This window comes from Pezoporus occidentalis, unplaced genomic scaffold, assembly GCF_034315485.1.
Source record: "Pezoporus occidentalis ecotype Australia unplaced genomic scaffold, CSIRO_AGI_Poc_V1 ctg145, whole genome shotgun sequence".
Classification (NCBI taxonomy): domain Eukaryota; kingdom Metazoa; phylum Chordata; class Aves; order Psittaciformes; family Psittacidae; genus Pezoporus; species Pezoporus occidentalis.
In genome coordinates, this window is record NW_026913263.1 from 2,577,760 (window position 1) to 2,592,043 (window position 14,284).

General features: G+C 51.7%; 1 protein-coding gene across 1 annotated transcript; it reads right to left on the minus strand.

The window, feature by feature from the left end:
• Nucleotides 1-5,864: 5,864 nt before the first annotated feature.
• On the minus strand, nucleotides 5,865-14,021 carry DUSP7 (dual specificity phosphatase 7). Its single transcript, XM_062610303.1, has 3 exons — nucleotides 13,366-14,021; nucleotides 10,682-11,110; nucleotides 5,865-8,274 (listed from the first exon to the last, which is right to left on the minus strand). Exons 1-3 carry the CDS (start codon nucleotides 13,775-13,777, stop codon nucleotides 7,967-7,969), a joined length of 1,149 nt encoding a protein of 382 aa, XP_062466287.1. The 5' UTR covers nucleotides 13,778-14,021; the 3' UTR covers nucleotides 5,865-7,966.
• Between the last annotated feature and the right edge of the window lie 263 nt (nucleotides 14,022-14,284).

The window sequence follows — 14,284 nt, forward strand, 5'->3', positions numbered from 1 at the left end:
TGTGCAGTTCAGCCCCTTATTTGAACGTCCCACCAGTGTGGCATCCCTCAACACTACTGCCTTCACCATGTTCTGCTGCAGGACTCCCTCGACTGAGGCAGACAGGATCAGTGGAGAACCTCTGCTTCACTAACTTTCAACAACCCTTCTGCCCTCCCCCGAAACCACTTACGTCCATCCCTTTACAAAGAAAAACATGCTCCATGGGCATAAATAAAAATCAGTGGTGAATTTCAGCTCTGAACTGTACTATCAGTGCATGTTTGGGCACAAGCTAGTGCCCACTGAAGTCAGCAGAAGTTTGGAAAGACAAAACACCTCCCACACAAAGAAGAGACAGAGGAAGCAGTCAGAGCTGCAAGACAGATAAGCCGCCTGTCAGAACAGGCTTGGACTGTCCTAGCAGGAAGATGCTGTCCAATGAGAGGGAAAGCTATTTGGGGAATGAATGAATAGTGAAGCTTCTTATTAAAAAAAATAAAAAATAAAAAAAAAACAAACAAGACTTTTCCAAACATCTCTCTCAGCTTCCTGCCAACTGGATGCAAAGCCAAGACATGCAGGAGCCTGCTTGAACCTCTAGCGCAGGATCATTCAAAGGCTGAATGGGGGCAGAGGGAATGTGATGAATAGTAGAGAGGACATGGAAACAGAGCTGATGGCAGTGCTGATCCTTGCTCTGTTAGAGAATAGGGCAGCTGCCTGTGGGCTCAGCACCCTCAATCCCCCCACACTCATGTTCAACATCCCACTTTACATAGCTCCAAGAGGATCCTGCATAACGCGCTGCCTGCTCCAAGCAGCAGAGCATCAGCCATCCAGGGAGAGAAAGTGCCAAATTTAGAGTAGGACCCAACCAAACTGCGTAACTGCAGCAGAAGGTGTAAACCTTCCACCAGGTACTGAGCACTTCACTGCCAGCACAAGTCCAATTTAGAGCCACACTGGCAAAAGGAAGAAGAGCATTTACTCCAAATCCAAAGTCACAACCCCTCTAACTGTACCCCCCATACATATTTCAGTTCAAAAAGCTCCCATACCAAAAAAAACGCTGTGTTTCTATAATGTTGCACCTGAAATCAAACCTCAGAGCTCAGCTTCTCACTGGCACAGGGCTTCACCAATGGTGTTCCAGCGACGAGGGTCCTGCCAATGCAGCAGTCTGCTCCCTCCTACTTTGTGCAGGGTTTATCACAACAATTCACCTCTCAAAAGAAAACAAGGCAAAACCACAAGCCAAACTACAGTAGTCCATTACAAGAAAAGGAAATAAAAAGGCAACACAGACCAAAAACAAAGAGTAAACTTCATAAAAACAAAACCCCATATCATGAAGAATCTGCCCTTGAGGCAATGGTGGGAGATGACAAGAGCAGGGAGATGAGAAGAGCAGAGTGCCTGAATGCAGAGACTTTCAAAATAAAACAGTGAGAACCCCAGAAAATGGCTTTACATAAGCCAGATGTTTCTCCAGGGAAAGAAAGTAGGAAAATAAATAAATCTGTCTGGATTCCCCTTCCTCCACTCATACATGGCTCCATCATCAGGTACTTCTTGAGGACCTACATGGTCCTGGATCACTCGCAACACTGAGCAGCACAGAAGTGACACACATCCTCCCAAATATCCCCATACCACAGCTGGTCTCCACTTCCAGCATGCCTCAGTATCTCTGGGAGAAAGCCAGGGCTCCACTCTCCTCCAGAAGGGCTTCAGCTTTGCAAGAGCAGCTGCCAGGTGAGAGTACCTCAAATCCCAACTATTCAAAAAATCAAGAGAGAAAACAGTGAAAGCAAATAAGAATAAATGCAGTACAAGTGGAAGTTCAGGTATGAGCACAACCAACCAGAAGGGAAAAAGAAAGGCCAAAGAGTGCTGCTGGTCTCGCATAGCACCAGGCAGGGGAGGGGGGTCCATACTGCCCCATCACTGAGGGGTCCCACACCCCACAGATGCTGAGCACCAGCAGTCTGCGGCTGTACAGCCAGCCTGGGTGTCTGCACCTGCTGCATGATTAATTCCCAACCCATAATTAATCCCCAACCCTTGAGTGAGCCATCAAAGCTCAACCGCAGCTTCCGCCCTGACCCAGCTCCCAACCCCAAAACCACCATCGCGACACGGCTGAGCAGGGCCGTGGAGGTGTGAGGGAAGAGCCCACAGGCACCCAGAACTTACAGTTCCACTGCGAGCACCTCAGAGTCTCCGCCCAGTGGTGCCAGTGCCATCATGGCTGCCGAAGAGCTCCTGCGACCATTTTAGGCTGAGCGGTTCAGCTTCTTCACAGAGAGCCTTCTTCTCCCCACTGTTCACCCTCCCACACCTCCTTCGCAGGAACCAGACACGTTTCTGTACCACTGTGATGGCTATGAGTCTTTCGAAGCCTTCCTAGGCCACCAGTCAGGGTCTCCTCAGGTGCCACACGAGGTGCCACAGCAGCTCCTCAGGTGTTTTGGAGAGAAAGAAGGCAAGAGCAGAGACAAAGCCAGGCTAGGAAGCGCAGCCCGTGCCCACCGGGGCACTTCTCCACTCCTCACTACAAGGGCTGCTGTCCCAGGAAGGGGGCTTGCCCACCCCCGTCAGGGCAGCTGCGGCCGCGGCAGGGAAGGGCGCGCTGTGGCGAGGAGGGCCACAAAATGGCTGCCACACCCACCCGCGAGAGCGCCACCCTGAGGGCGAACCGGAAGGGCCGTGCTGTGGAGAGAGGGGCACAAAATGGCTGCCACCGGCCGCCCGGGAGAGCGCTACCCTGAGGTACAAGGCAGCATTGCTCCCCGCTTCACGGGCTTACGCCTACCTAGGGCAAACACCGCGCAGCTGCCACGCAAACAGCTGTCTAAACAGCATGGCCCCAGGAAACAGGCACATCTGCTGCTTCATCATCACATCACTTGCTGAGCCACACGTGGCAGCCTGGACCCCACACCAGGGCAGCCCTCAGAACCTGCTCGCCCCCATCCTGTTATGGCGAGCCTCCTGGGTGCAGTACAAGCGTAGTGATCTTGTGGCAGCTCTGGACGGCCTTGCTAACAGGTCTGTGGGCCTGTGCAGCTGGGCAGCACAGCGGCTCTCCCTACCAAGCATTTCCTCAGCCACTCTCTCATCCCAGATTACATTTAGTCAGCCCAGCACTCAGACCTCAAGCACGATTAAGAGACAGATTTGAGGAAACACAGGAGCAAATGGCACAAAAACTGGAAGAAAGCCCACTTTCACATACTTTCTGAGCAGCCCAGAGCATGACTACCACAGCCCATGCCAGTCAGCTGTAAGTACAGGGATGTGTTATTAACTGAAGTATTTACATGCCTTTGCCACACTGTAAATAGCCTGATTTCCTCACAGAAAGGATAAATAAAGAAAACGACAGCCCACAAATAACCTGGTTACCTTGGAAATGTGAGCACCCGAATTCAGATGGTGGCATGAGGAGCCTGCTTTCCAACGTGCGTCTCTGCTTGGTGCAACAGCGGGCAAGTTCAGAGCTGCAGAGGTTGACTTGCATCATGCTCAGGGCCTGCTGGATGCCACCCCAAGAAATGAGGGCCTAGGAGATGGGTTTCCCTTGGGACCCAAGCAAGGGAAAGAAGACTACAAGTAAACCCAAAGCCCCTTCCCCAAGCTCATGTCCTGCTCGTTGGGCTCCTGGTGCTGCCTCCACCAGTCCTTCATGCCTCCCTCCTGCGGCTGTTTGGAACACATCTCTCCTGCCTTTGCGTTGTCTCTGTATCCTTGTCTATGACCACAAGTAATCCTCGCTGCACTGCCCCAGGAGCCTCCTCTTTGCTCTCCTGTTTCACAAGATGTCAAACAGTCACCCTGCTCTCCTTCCCTCCGGCTGGGGTGAGCAGCCAGGCTCTGCCAGGTAGCACAGAGGGAAGCAGGATGGGAAGTGCAGAGGGCTGCTGGAAGATAACTTGCCACACGTATTGCCTGAGGGCTTGTGGCATTACAAGTGAAAACCTAGGGACAGCAGATCTCTGCGCCCAAGCAGATTACCTGGTTTTGTAGAGCAGAGCACCACAGAGCATCACACAAGCTGCTTGTCTGGACTCAATGGGTTAACCGAGGAGCTTTTCCCTGCTGCGTGTGGGAAGCCGTATCTCCTTGCCAAATTCCACTGATCTGAACATAACCAGCTTTCTCACTCAGCCCATGCTCCTACACTCAGCTAGTGCTCGTGCCTGCCTCTGCAAGGGAGTGCAGACAGACCCCACGCTCTCTTTTCTCTATAACTATTTCTCCAGCAGCATTGTCCCTTTCCTGATGTCAGTTCTTGTCTTCTCACTAAATTACAAGACATCAGGTCTCCAAGGAAACCCCTCTGAGCCAAGAAGCATGGTGCAAGACATTTATAAAACACTGATGGCTGAGGACCAGCCATGCTGGCTGCTCCCTGCTGTCAAGGCCAGGAAGCTTGGAAAAGACTCCTTTGGGTCCTGGAGGAAAGAGCTTTTGCAGATGGCAGGATGGTTTTCAGACAAGCCATCTCCTTCCTTTGGCAACAGGGCATTCAAGTGCAGCAGTGGTGGGACACTTACAACAGAGTTGCATCTCCCAGGACCAGGTACCCGTAGGGACCTGCCTGTACACCAGTTCCTCCACTGAGGCCATCACAAGCAGCAGCAGTGCTGTTCCAGCCAGCCACAACACAGCTACCATGCAAATGTGCTTACAGAACTAATGCTAACATCCTACTCCACAGAGTCAGAATTAGCAGAAAATCCTAAGAGGAAATTAGATGGAAGCAAATATAGCCATACACCTGACAAGCTGTTCTACACTCCTTCAGCGCACAGCCAGCCTCCAGCATGGTTTCACGTCTTCCTCAAGAGCTACTCTACCATGTAATTACAGGGGAAAACCTAAAGGTCTTCTTTTCCCTGCATACCTGGTAGATTTTCATTTGTCAAGCCACGAATAGGTCTCTAAATCAATACATAGATTCCCATCACGCAGTCAAGGAGTAAACAAACACACATGCTCCCTTAGCTCCTGCTTTAGCCTCTGACTACCTCCCCTGCTCTGCAGTGGGCTCTGCTGCTGCCAGCCTGAGCTCCTTCAGGAATAAAACTAGCCATCTTTGGTACTCAGGCCCTAGGGTCAGGAGAACAAGACAACACACGCTGAGGAACTGAACAATTGAACAGATAGTCATTTCATTTCTTGCCATTTGTGTTAAAGCAAAACATACTGGGGAAGAGGGAGAAACCCATTCCTGCCCAGCTGCAAGCAGAAGCATGAGAAGCCACTGCTCCCCTTAGCTGAGCTGCACTTAGGTGCCTGGAACCACATTTCAACCTAAGCATCTTCATCAGCCCCTCCAGGTTTCCCACAAACCACCTGCACCCATGGCCTGAGGCTTGGCCCCCCACCCAAGGATGCAGGAGGGGGCTCCCACGCTCCCTGGGAGACCCAGAAGTCATCAGGTGGCTGCCCACAAGGCCAAGACTTTTTGCTTTCCTAGTGAAATGAAGTCTGCTATCACAACGGTTGTGGGAAAGGCCTTTCCATGCCTTTGTAGGCCACGCTTAAACAGCGAACAAAAGTGTCTTTAGTTTATCTATTTATTTTTGGCACAGAGGAATGGCTGGGGTGAAAGCCAGCCCCATTCTCAAGCTGCTCTTTGTTCTCCAGTTTATCCAATATCCCCTTATCCCTCTCCTCACCCCTCCGCCTCCCCCTCTCCATTTTACCACCGGGCTTAAAAATTAAGCTGTGCATGAAACCAAACACCCCACTTGAACACTGCCCAGCAAATGCTCTTCATGGTCACAGAACAATACTAATAGACCATAAAAACAACGGGTAAGAGCAGCGGGCCTTGTAAGGGCAGAGGCTAGAACAAGCATCTGACACAAACATCAGTTTTAAAGAAAAAATAATATTTATTTGCAATATAAACAAAGTCCCAATATTGGATCAGTATATATAGGGTCACCGATTTTCCTTCATAACTCAGAAAGCAGAACCATTCCTCACTAACAAGCTCTCACTTGGACTAATCAGAAGATGCATCTTTTTTTTATTCTTTTTTTTCTTTTTCTTTAAAGAAGAAAGACCACTAAGAGCACAGGAAGCCTTTACAAACCAGCTTAGCTGTAATGCAATACAGATGCACTGTCCAAAAATCCCTGAAAAAAATAAATTCCTCCATGAGGTAAGATGCAATTAGGATATTCTCAGTTTTCTCACTCACAACTGTACTTACACCCATTCTCCCTTCCAATGACCCACGATCCCAACATTGTTGCAAACAAAACTCAATGAACAAACAAACAAAAAACAACCAGAAGACAAGAAAGAGAAGCTCATTCCAACATTCTGGTAACATCTTTAACAAAAAAGACCGGTTTCGGGATGTGACAGCGTCAAACATTCCTCCAGATGGATTTTTTTTTTATTTTTTTTCTTTTTCTTGAAAAAAGTACAAAAAACTGGATATTTAGAAAAAAATCCGTGGCTTTTTTTTTTCTTTTCAGTTACATGAGAGTTAAAGTGGACAGGGAGGGGGGAGAAAGGAGGGACTACATTGCAGCCAATAAAGAAATCTCCAAATCCGTTCTGCCCTCCTCCCAGAAATTATCACCACTTCCTCCCCTCCCAGCTCGGTATAAGGTGTTTGCCAAACACTAGCCAGAAATATAAACAAGTCTTCTCAGAATAGAAGGCACAGCATAAAGTTATTTGAAAGAGGAAAGAAAAAAAAATCAGAACCTCTGTTGAAAGCTCCAATCATCTCAGAATTTGCCAGTTAATATATATATTCATATATATATATAAAAAAATTCTGTTACAACGCTCTCCTCATCATTTCCACATCTCTTCACTCCCCTCACACGCTCCATGCGTGACGATTCAGTCCCGTCCCGCTACACAATCCTTGCTCTGCTCCAGGCGCTCGCTGCGTTCCCCCCTCTGCCCTGCACACATGGGAAAAGATCGAGTGTGCACAAGAAACACCAGCATCACAACTACCTTCTGTACTCGGGAAGCTGGAATGGTTTCAGGCCAGCTGGATGACGTTAAGTCAGTCAACAGGCAGCAGAGAATGAAGCTGGGCTCAGACATGCTTCTACCAACTCTGGAGGCTGCAAGAGTTTTACCTCTGTCAACAGCAAACTGTTTTTGGCAGAGGTGACATTAAAAAAAGCTTGCGGCTTAGTCACCTTGGCTGAATCAGTGCAGAGTTTGTGATTGTGAGTGCAGGAGTGGTGAAGGGGTTGCGTTTAAGCCCAACTGGCCTTCACACATAACAAAGCTTCCTACCAGATGCTAACAACAACAGCAGCAGCATGTATCTCTCTCTGGAGTACCCAGTAATATGCCAGGACATACCAAGGCTTCACAAAGTGTGCAAAATGCATTTGGTCAATATAAACATTTGATTAAAAAAAATAATAAATGATCAACCAAGAAACAGAATAAAATACTGGTTTTGCAACCTCGTCTGTACAAACAGTCAGGAACTTACATATTTAAAAAGAGTTTGAACCCAAAGCTCGAGTAAGATCTACCTTTTCTTTAAAATCAAAAAAAAAAAAAAAATAAAAGTAAACTTGGGTTTTAAAACAGTCTTGGCCCAACACCTTTTGTTCAAGGTTTCCAAGTGCATAAATCTCCTCACTTTCCACAGCAAGCTAACCCCTGGTAGCTCTTCGCACATGTGCGTGTTCTGACAGTCCCAATGCACCCAGGAAAGCGGTTATTGCCGGTGACAGCTGCGTTCAAAACGCTGTAACATCGCCCATATTAAATAACCCCCTGTAAAAAGACTACCTCTTCAAACCACTTTGATCAGGATACTAATGAACGGCATTAGCCTTCGTAAAGCAGCGATCAGGCACCTCTGCCCAGAGAAGCCAGCTGTTTCAGAGCTGCCTGGCAAGACAGATACTTTTGTAAGAGTTGAAATGCTCAAGAGAAGCGATTCGATGCTCGAGTTCCCAACCAGGCAGCATCCCCTTCATGTGGACTCCAGAGTGTTCAGCTGAAACAGGTTGTGGTTGGTAGGGGTGGTGAAGTAGAGCTGTTCGCTGGGCGAGCGGTTGTCACAAGGGCTGTTGAGTCCCAGAGTCCTCTCAAAGTCCAGGAGCTGGCCCATGAAGTTAAAGTTTGGGGAAATGTTGGACTTTTTCCTTTTCACAAAGTCATAGGCATCATTCAGGGACAAGTTGAGTTTTTGCATCAAGTAGGCGACAGTGACTGTTACGGACCGGCTGATGCCAGCGAGGCAGTGAACAAGGATCCCACACTTCTTGGAACGGGCCTCATCTGAAACAAGACAAGGGGAAGGGGGAGTCTATTATTCTGCACCAAAAATGCATGGCTTTGGAGCAGGGCCAGGTGGCAGCTGCAAGCTCCCAGGACTGCCAGAACTGGATCCCACATCTCTCCCCAGAGGGCTTCTGAGATGCTCCCACTGCACAGTGAAGATGCACATCCCTGTACCGCGCAGCAAGACCAACCATCTCACGTGTTTGAGTGTTATTAATCAAGCCTAGCATCACATCCCTTGCCTCAGGAGCATCAGTACCCTCTACTCAAACAGAGAGATGGAAAATCCCACAGAAGGCAGGCGGAGCTGGAGACAACAGCTCCAGGGAGATGCTGGTGGTCAGGCACAGCACACCCACCTCAACACCAACTAACTGGGGAAGGCTAGGCACTCGATGTGGGGCTGCAGCCCAGCACCACAGAGGCTGTTCTCTTCTGCTGTTCTTGTCCTCCTTCCACTAGAAAGTTACATGAGTGTAGTCAAAGGCAATTTAAGCAGAGTCTGAAGTGCAGGAACTTCCCTTATTGTGAAATTGTTCTTTAGGATCAACAGAAATGCACTTCACTACAAACAAACGCTTGTGCTGGAGGAGCCTCTTAGGATGAATGGTAGCAGGGAGCAGGAATGCAGGCTGGACCAAAAAATGGCGAGAGAACAGCGACGAGATTTCCCCTCCCTTGCCACCGATTGAAAAGCACACACACACTCATTGTCTCTCGCACAGCCGGAACAGCGTGATCCCTTTATGAATCGACATCTTAGTGCTGAAAGAGGGACATGCTGCTGAGAGCACTGAATGCATGCAAGTACCCAGCACTGCTTACTTCTGGGCAGCCCTATTTGAAGTCAGTCATTTGACTGAGAGCTTGTCAGGGAGGGAGAGGGTGGCAGAAGAAAGAGGATCCTCAGGCAAAGACAGAGGTAAGAGACACTCTGGCATCACAAGCACAGGGAAGGGCAAAGAAGACAGAGACAAAACAAAATCCTGACCAGAGCCACAACAGGTTTTCTGCCCCAGCCTCCAAAACCAGGCAAGAATTTCCAGTACAGCGGGGAATCACCCCCCCATGTACCCAGCCCTCCCCATTCAACATTTTTCTGAGACATTTCTGCTTTTCATCTGACCTGCGCCACATTTCTTGGTGTTTGGCTTTAGAGTGAGGTAATCCTCCATTTCCTGTCATTAACTGGAAAGCACAAGCGCAGTGTTCACAGAGACATCGGCTGACTGGAGCTGACAGATCCCAAATGCCTCATGCCAGCACCTCACCCCTGACCACAATCCATGAGGGAAGTGCAGACAGGACATCAGATGGGTCCCCTGCTGCCACACTGAAGCTGCTTCTGACCACAATCGTGTTACAGGAGGACAGAAGCTGGGGGCAACGGAGAGCACATGGATACCAGGGGTTTAGGGTGGCTGAAGAGCAGCCAAGGACCTGCCACTGCCCTGCCCCATTTCAGGCCTTATACAGCAGGGTCAACAAAGCAGCATCAAAACAGGCTGCACAGGTTTCAGCCTGAAGGAAAAGGTCCCCCGCTCCTTTACCAGTACCAATGTCTTTAATCAGATATTGAGCCATAGGGTTTTTAATGGTGGCAACGACTACCTGTGCCATTTGCCCCCATAAATCAGAACTGATTAAGCTAATGACCACCATGAGCAGACAGCACAGGTCATGCTGGACGTGTACATCCCTATTCAGCCCAACAGACACTTCTCACAGAGTAAGAAGCAATTTTTAAAGTCAGTGCTAGTCTGGGAAAAGAGATCTGCCTCCCTGCAGCCTTCCCCCACGACCAGCCAAAGGCCTCTCAGGGGCTGTCTGCACAGCAGTTTTTCCAGCTGAGCTCTGCAGTGTAATTATAATCACTAACTCATTGTGACGACACTTACCTTAGGAGAAGCATCCATACAAGGAGTTAGTTATGCTAGGGAGACTTACAGCAGGATCGCAACTAGACTAGCAAATCCCCTCAGGAAAAGAATATTCTTCCCCCCTCCCAGACTTTAACCACACTTGGGGCTATGGAATTGTTGGCACCAGCCATGTTAATGCAGTTCCCATCATCACTCATTCCTCCAAGCAAGCAGGCAAAGGAGCTCCCCACCGCCTCATTTCAGCCATTCCACACAAATGAAAATACCATATGAGAGCAAGAGACAGAGGGGGTGGTCTCACACCTGCAGGTAACTTGAGGTGCTGTAAGAGGGCTGAATTTTGGAAGGGGAGGCTTCCCTGAACCCAGCCAGGTGACACACACCAGAAGTGCCACCTTAGCAGCATGAGCTGATGCTGTGCCCCAGAGAGGTGAGGCCAGAGATGAACAACAGCCCTGGGAAGCAGCTTGCCACATTCCCAAGCAGTGAGTACAAAAAGAGATGTTCTGCCAACTACCTACCAATGAAAGCAATGGCCTCGGGAAAGAACTGCGAGAGGTTCTGGCTCCAGTGATCTGAGATGGGGATCTGCTTGTACTTGAACTCTCCGTCATGCTCAAACATGTTTGGCAGGTTGGGAGTTACATTCAGGATGTATTTAATGCCGTATTTGCCCAGGACGTCCAAGTTGGTCGAATCTTTGGCACAACCCAGGTACAGGTAAGGTAGGATCTGGACCGGAAAGGCAGGCTGATTGTTAGGGATGGGGCTCCCATCCGACTCCGTGGCACTGCTGGGTTCCCTGTCGGATTCGCCATCTGAGCAGTCGGAGCTTATCCGCAGCCCTCCCAGGCCAAGGACAGATGCTGGGGGAGAGTTGCTGGGTGAGGAGCTGTCAAGGTTTGTCTCACAGTGCTCTGAATACTCAGTCTGAAACTTGTTAAAGCCACCTGGGAAGAGGGAAAGGAGAGAGGAGGGAGGCAGAGAGAAAAAGATGTTTTATTGTTCAGAATGGGAAGTCCTTCTATGTGGACATATATACATGTTACTTAGCGAGTCTTTGCCAGCAAAAAAGTTGGTACACCTTCAACTTCACACCAAGAAAGGCATCTCCCTGTTCTCTCATCTTCCCTGGGCAGACTGCTATTGACTAAACAGGTCCCAAGAAACCAGAGTGTTTCTTACAAAGTTTGATATTGCTTGTGATAAATAAGGTCCAAATCTCAATCACAAAAGAAACAAAAGTCCAAAAATAAAATCGATGGCAAGAGACAATCTTGCCTTGTTCTGCTTCTCAACAGCATGGGTCTGGGGCAGTTTAGGCAAGAGCTATTATGCCACTTAGGCAGAAAAATGTAAAAGTATCTGCATCTAAAAAGATAAAGTAAGAACCACCACCACGTACCCAGCCCAGGCAGTAAAACCCAATAAAAGCATTCTCCTTCAAGCAGGAATAAAGGTCTTAAGTTTTGCCAAAGAGTAACCTGCACACTACTAACCCATTTTGTGACAGAGCAGTGTCACAGGTTGGTTCTTCACTCAAGCCACAGCAGGCTTGAGGAGGGATGGGGCCCTTCAGGTCTGCTCCCAAGCTCTTTTCTTCAGCTTCTCGCCTCAATAGCTTGGGAAGGAAGGCAGAGGCACGGAAGCAAAAACCCCACAGATCTACCTCCTTTCCAGGCAATATTAAACCAGCGCTCAGCCATCGGTTCTGACACTGACAAATGGTTTAATTAGAAAGGTCTCCTGGAAACTTTGTCAGTGGGTTCGGTGGTTGTGGCGGGTCACTGGGCAGGACAGACAGCTCCTGCCACATCCATTCATGAAAAAGGCTCGTCCTCATCCTCCTCCTCCTCCCCCCGCACTGCCAGACAGCGCCGAGGAGCCATTTTGGAATTTTAATTGGAAACATTTCCCACCGAGGCTCCTGGAAAAAGGCAGAGAAAGGGGCTCAGCTCCTCCCCTGCCCACGGGGAGAGCTTAGGAGTAACTTCAAAGCTGCTCCTTCCTCCCAGGGATGAGGAGGACTGGGGAGAGAAATGGGAAAACAAAGCAAAGGAGCCACAGAGCCCACTGGGAAACCCCAAACCGGGATAGGATGGGGACTCACCCACTGGCACAGGCAAGGAATGGAGGGATGGGGGGAAACGGGATCAACCTCCATGCTTGCTTATGTATGCACATCCCCCATGTCACCTTTTTTTAAGGAGACTTGTGCTGTCAGCACAGCCCTGAAGGCTGGTCCCCAAATTCCTGCCTGTCTCCCTGTCGCCGCAGGGGCTCCCCCGGCTGCGCAAAAGGGGACTGTGAAGAAGCAGCAATGCTTTTTAAAGAGCTGCAAGTGGCAACTTTCTTCGCCACTCTCCCCACACACACGCCTCCGCTCTTCTGTTATTCCTGCCTCAAACCCGCCACCCAGCGACCGGACTGGGAGGATGGGAAGGGTCCCAGCAGACCAGCTGTGAGCTCTGCTCAGCTCGCTGCGGGGGCCCGCTGAGATCTTTCCAGATGACCAAAAAACCCCAAATATACAAATATATCTACATACGTATATATATGGGCATATATACATGAAAACATTAAGAAAAACAAAACGCCCTCACGTTAGGGGATGCGGGCCTGGGCTCCCCGCTCCTTCATCGTCCGCCCCGGGGGAGCAGCCGGGCTGCCCTCTCCCAGCCCCGCCAGCATCGGGGGGGATAAAACCCCAAGCGCTCTCTCTCCGGAGATGGGGGCACAAAATAAAATCAGGGAGGGCCCCTCCCCACCTCGAAAAATAAACTGACCATCGCTTCCGGAGGGCTGGAGGAGCCTAGCGCCGGGAGCCCTCGGAAGGCTCTCCGGGACCGGAGGCGGGGGCGCCCGGCCGGGGTCGGCTCGGGACAGGGCAGCGGAGGGGCCGCCCCAGCGGCGGGGCTGGGGGCTCCCTGCTGCTGCTGCTGCCGGGGAGGGGAGGCAGGAAGGAGCGGAGCGCTCCCGGCGCCTCCAGCCTGCGACCATTTTGTGCGGGGGATTAAAGCGGGATGCAGCGTGTGTGTGCGCGCAATACGTACCTAACAATCAAAACAAATCAGGCGGAGGGAAAAAACAACCCAGCCACCCCCGGCCGCGCAAGGGATGGCGATGCAGGGGCCGTCCGGGAGCTGCGGGGGGCATAACGGGGACGGCCGGACAAGGGCTGCAGAAAGGGCTGGGGGCACCTCACCTTTCAGGTAATAGGCTTTACAGCCGTCATCGCGCAGCTTCTGGAGCAGGAGCCCCAGGACGGAGGTGGCGGCACCGCCGTCCTGCCAGTCGGCGGTAGCTTCGTCGTAGAGCAGCACGGTGTCGGCCTTGCAGCGCTTGACGAAGCGCTCCTTGTCCTCGTGGTTGGGGATGATGGAGCGGATGGGCAGGTTGCCCTTCTTCAGGCGGCGGAGCATGAGCCCAGGGATGGCCAGGTTGATGGCCGTCTCGATGTGCGAGCTCTCGAAAAGCTCGTGGGGGCGGCAGTCGAGCAGCAGCAGCGAGCGGCCGCCGCCCGACTCCAGCTCCTCCTGCAGCCACTCCGCGCTCTTGCACGGCATCGCCGCAGCCATGGGCGCCCGCGGGGAGCTCCCCCAGACCTGCGTTTTCATGGGGCTCGGCAGCGGCGGCCGCTAGCGCTCGGCCCCACCGGCCACCCACGCGGCGGCCGGACGCGGCTCCGGCTCCGCTGCTTCCTCCCGGCTCCGGCCCGGGGTGGGCTTAGCGCTGCGCAGGACGCGGCGCCGCTCCGCACGGCCGTGGGTACGCGCTGCCTTGCGGCCCGGAGCGCGGCGGCCCCCGCTCTGCCTTACGCGGTGCGCCCCATCCCGGCGGCCTCAATTAAAGCTGGGCTTCGCCGGCGGCGCGGCGTGTCATGCCTCGGGAGGCGGGGCGGTCAGCGGGGCCGGCCGAGCGGCAGCAAGCCCCGCCCGCCGCGCCGGGGAGCGCCTCGGCTCGGCCCCCAGCGGAGGCTCCGCCCCCAGCCGCGCGTCACCGCCTCCCGCTCCGCCCCCAGAGCCAATGAGGCGCGGCGGCGGAAAGCGAGTTAGCCCAATATGGGCAGGGGGTGGGGCCCGCGCCACGCCCGTGGCGGGGGCAGAGCGCGGGACGGCGTGCGG

Coding starts and splice junctions, on each gene's coding strand:
- DUSP7 (XM_062610303.1), bottom strand. CDS start 13,777: ATGAAAACGCAGGTCTGGGGGAGCTCCCCGCGGGCGCCCATGGCTGCG. Junction 11,111..13,365: donor TAAAGCCTATTACCTGAAAG/GTGAGGTGCCCC, acceptor CCCTCTTCCCAG/GTGGCTTTAACAAGTTTCAG. Junction 8,275..10,681: donor CGAGGCCATTGCTTTCATTG/GTAGGTAGTTGG, acceptor GTCTTGTTTCAG/ATGAGGCCCGTTCCAAGAAG.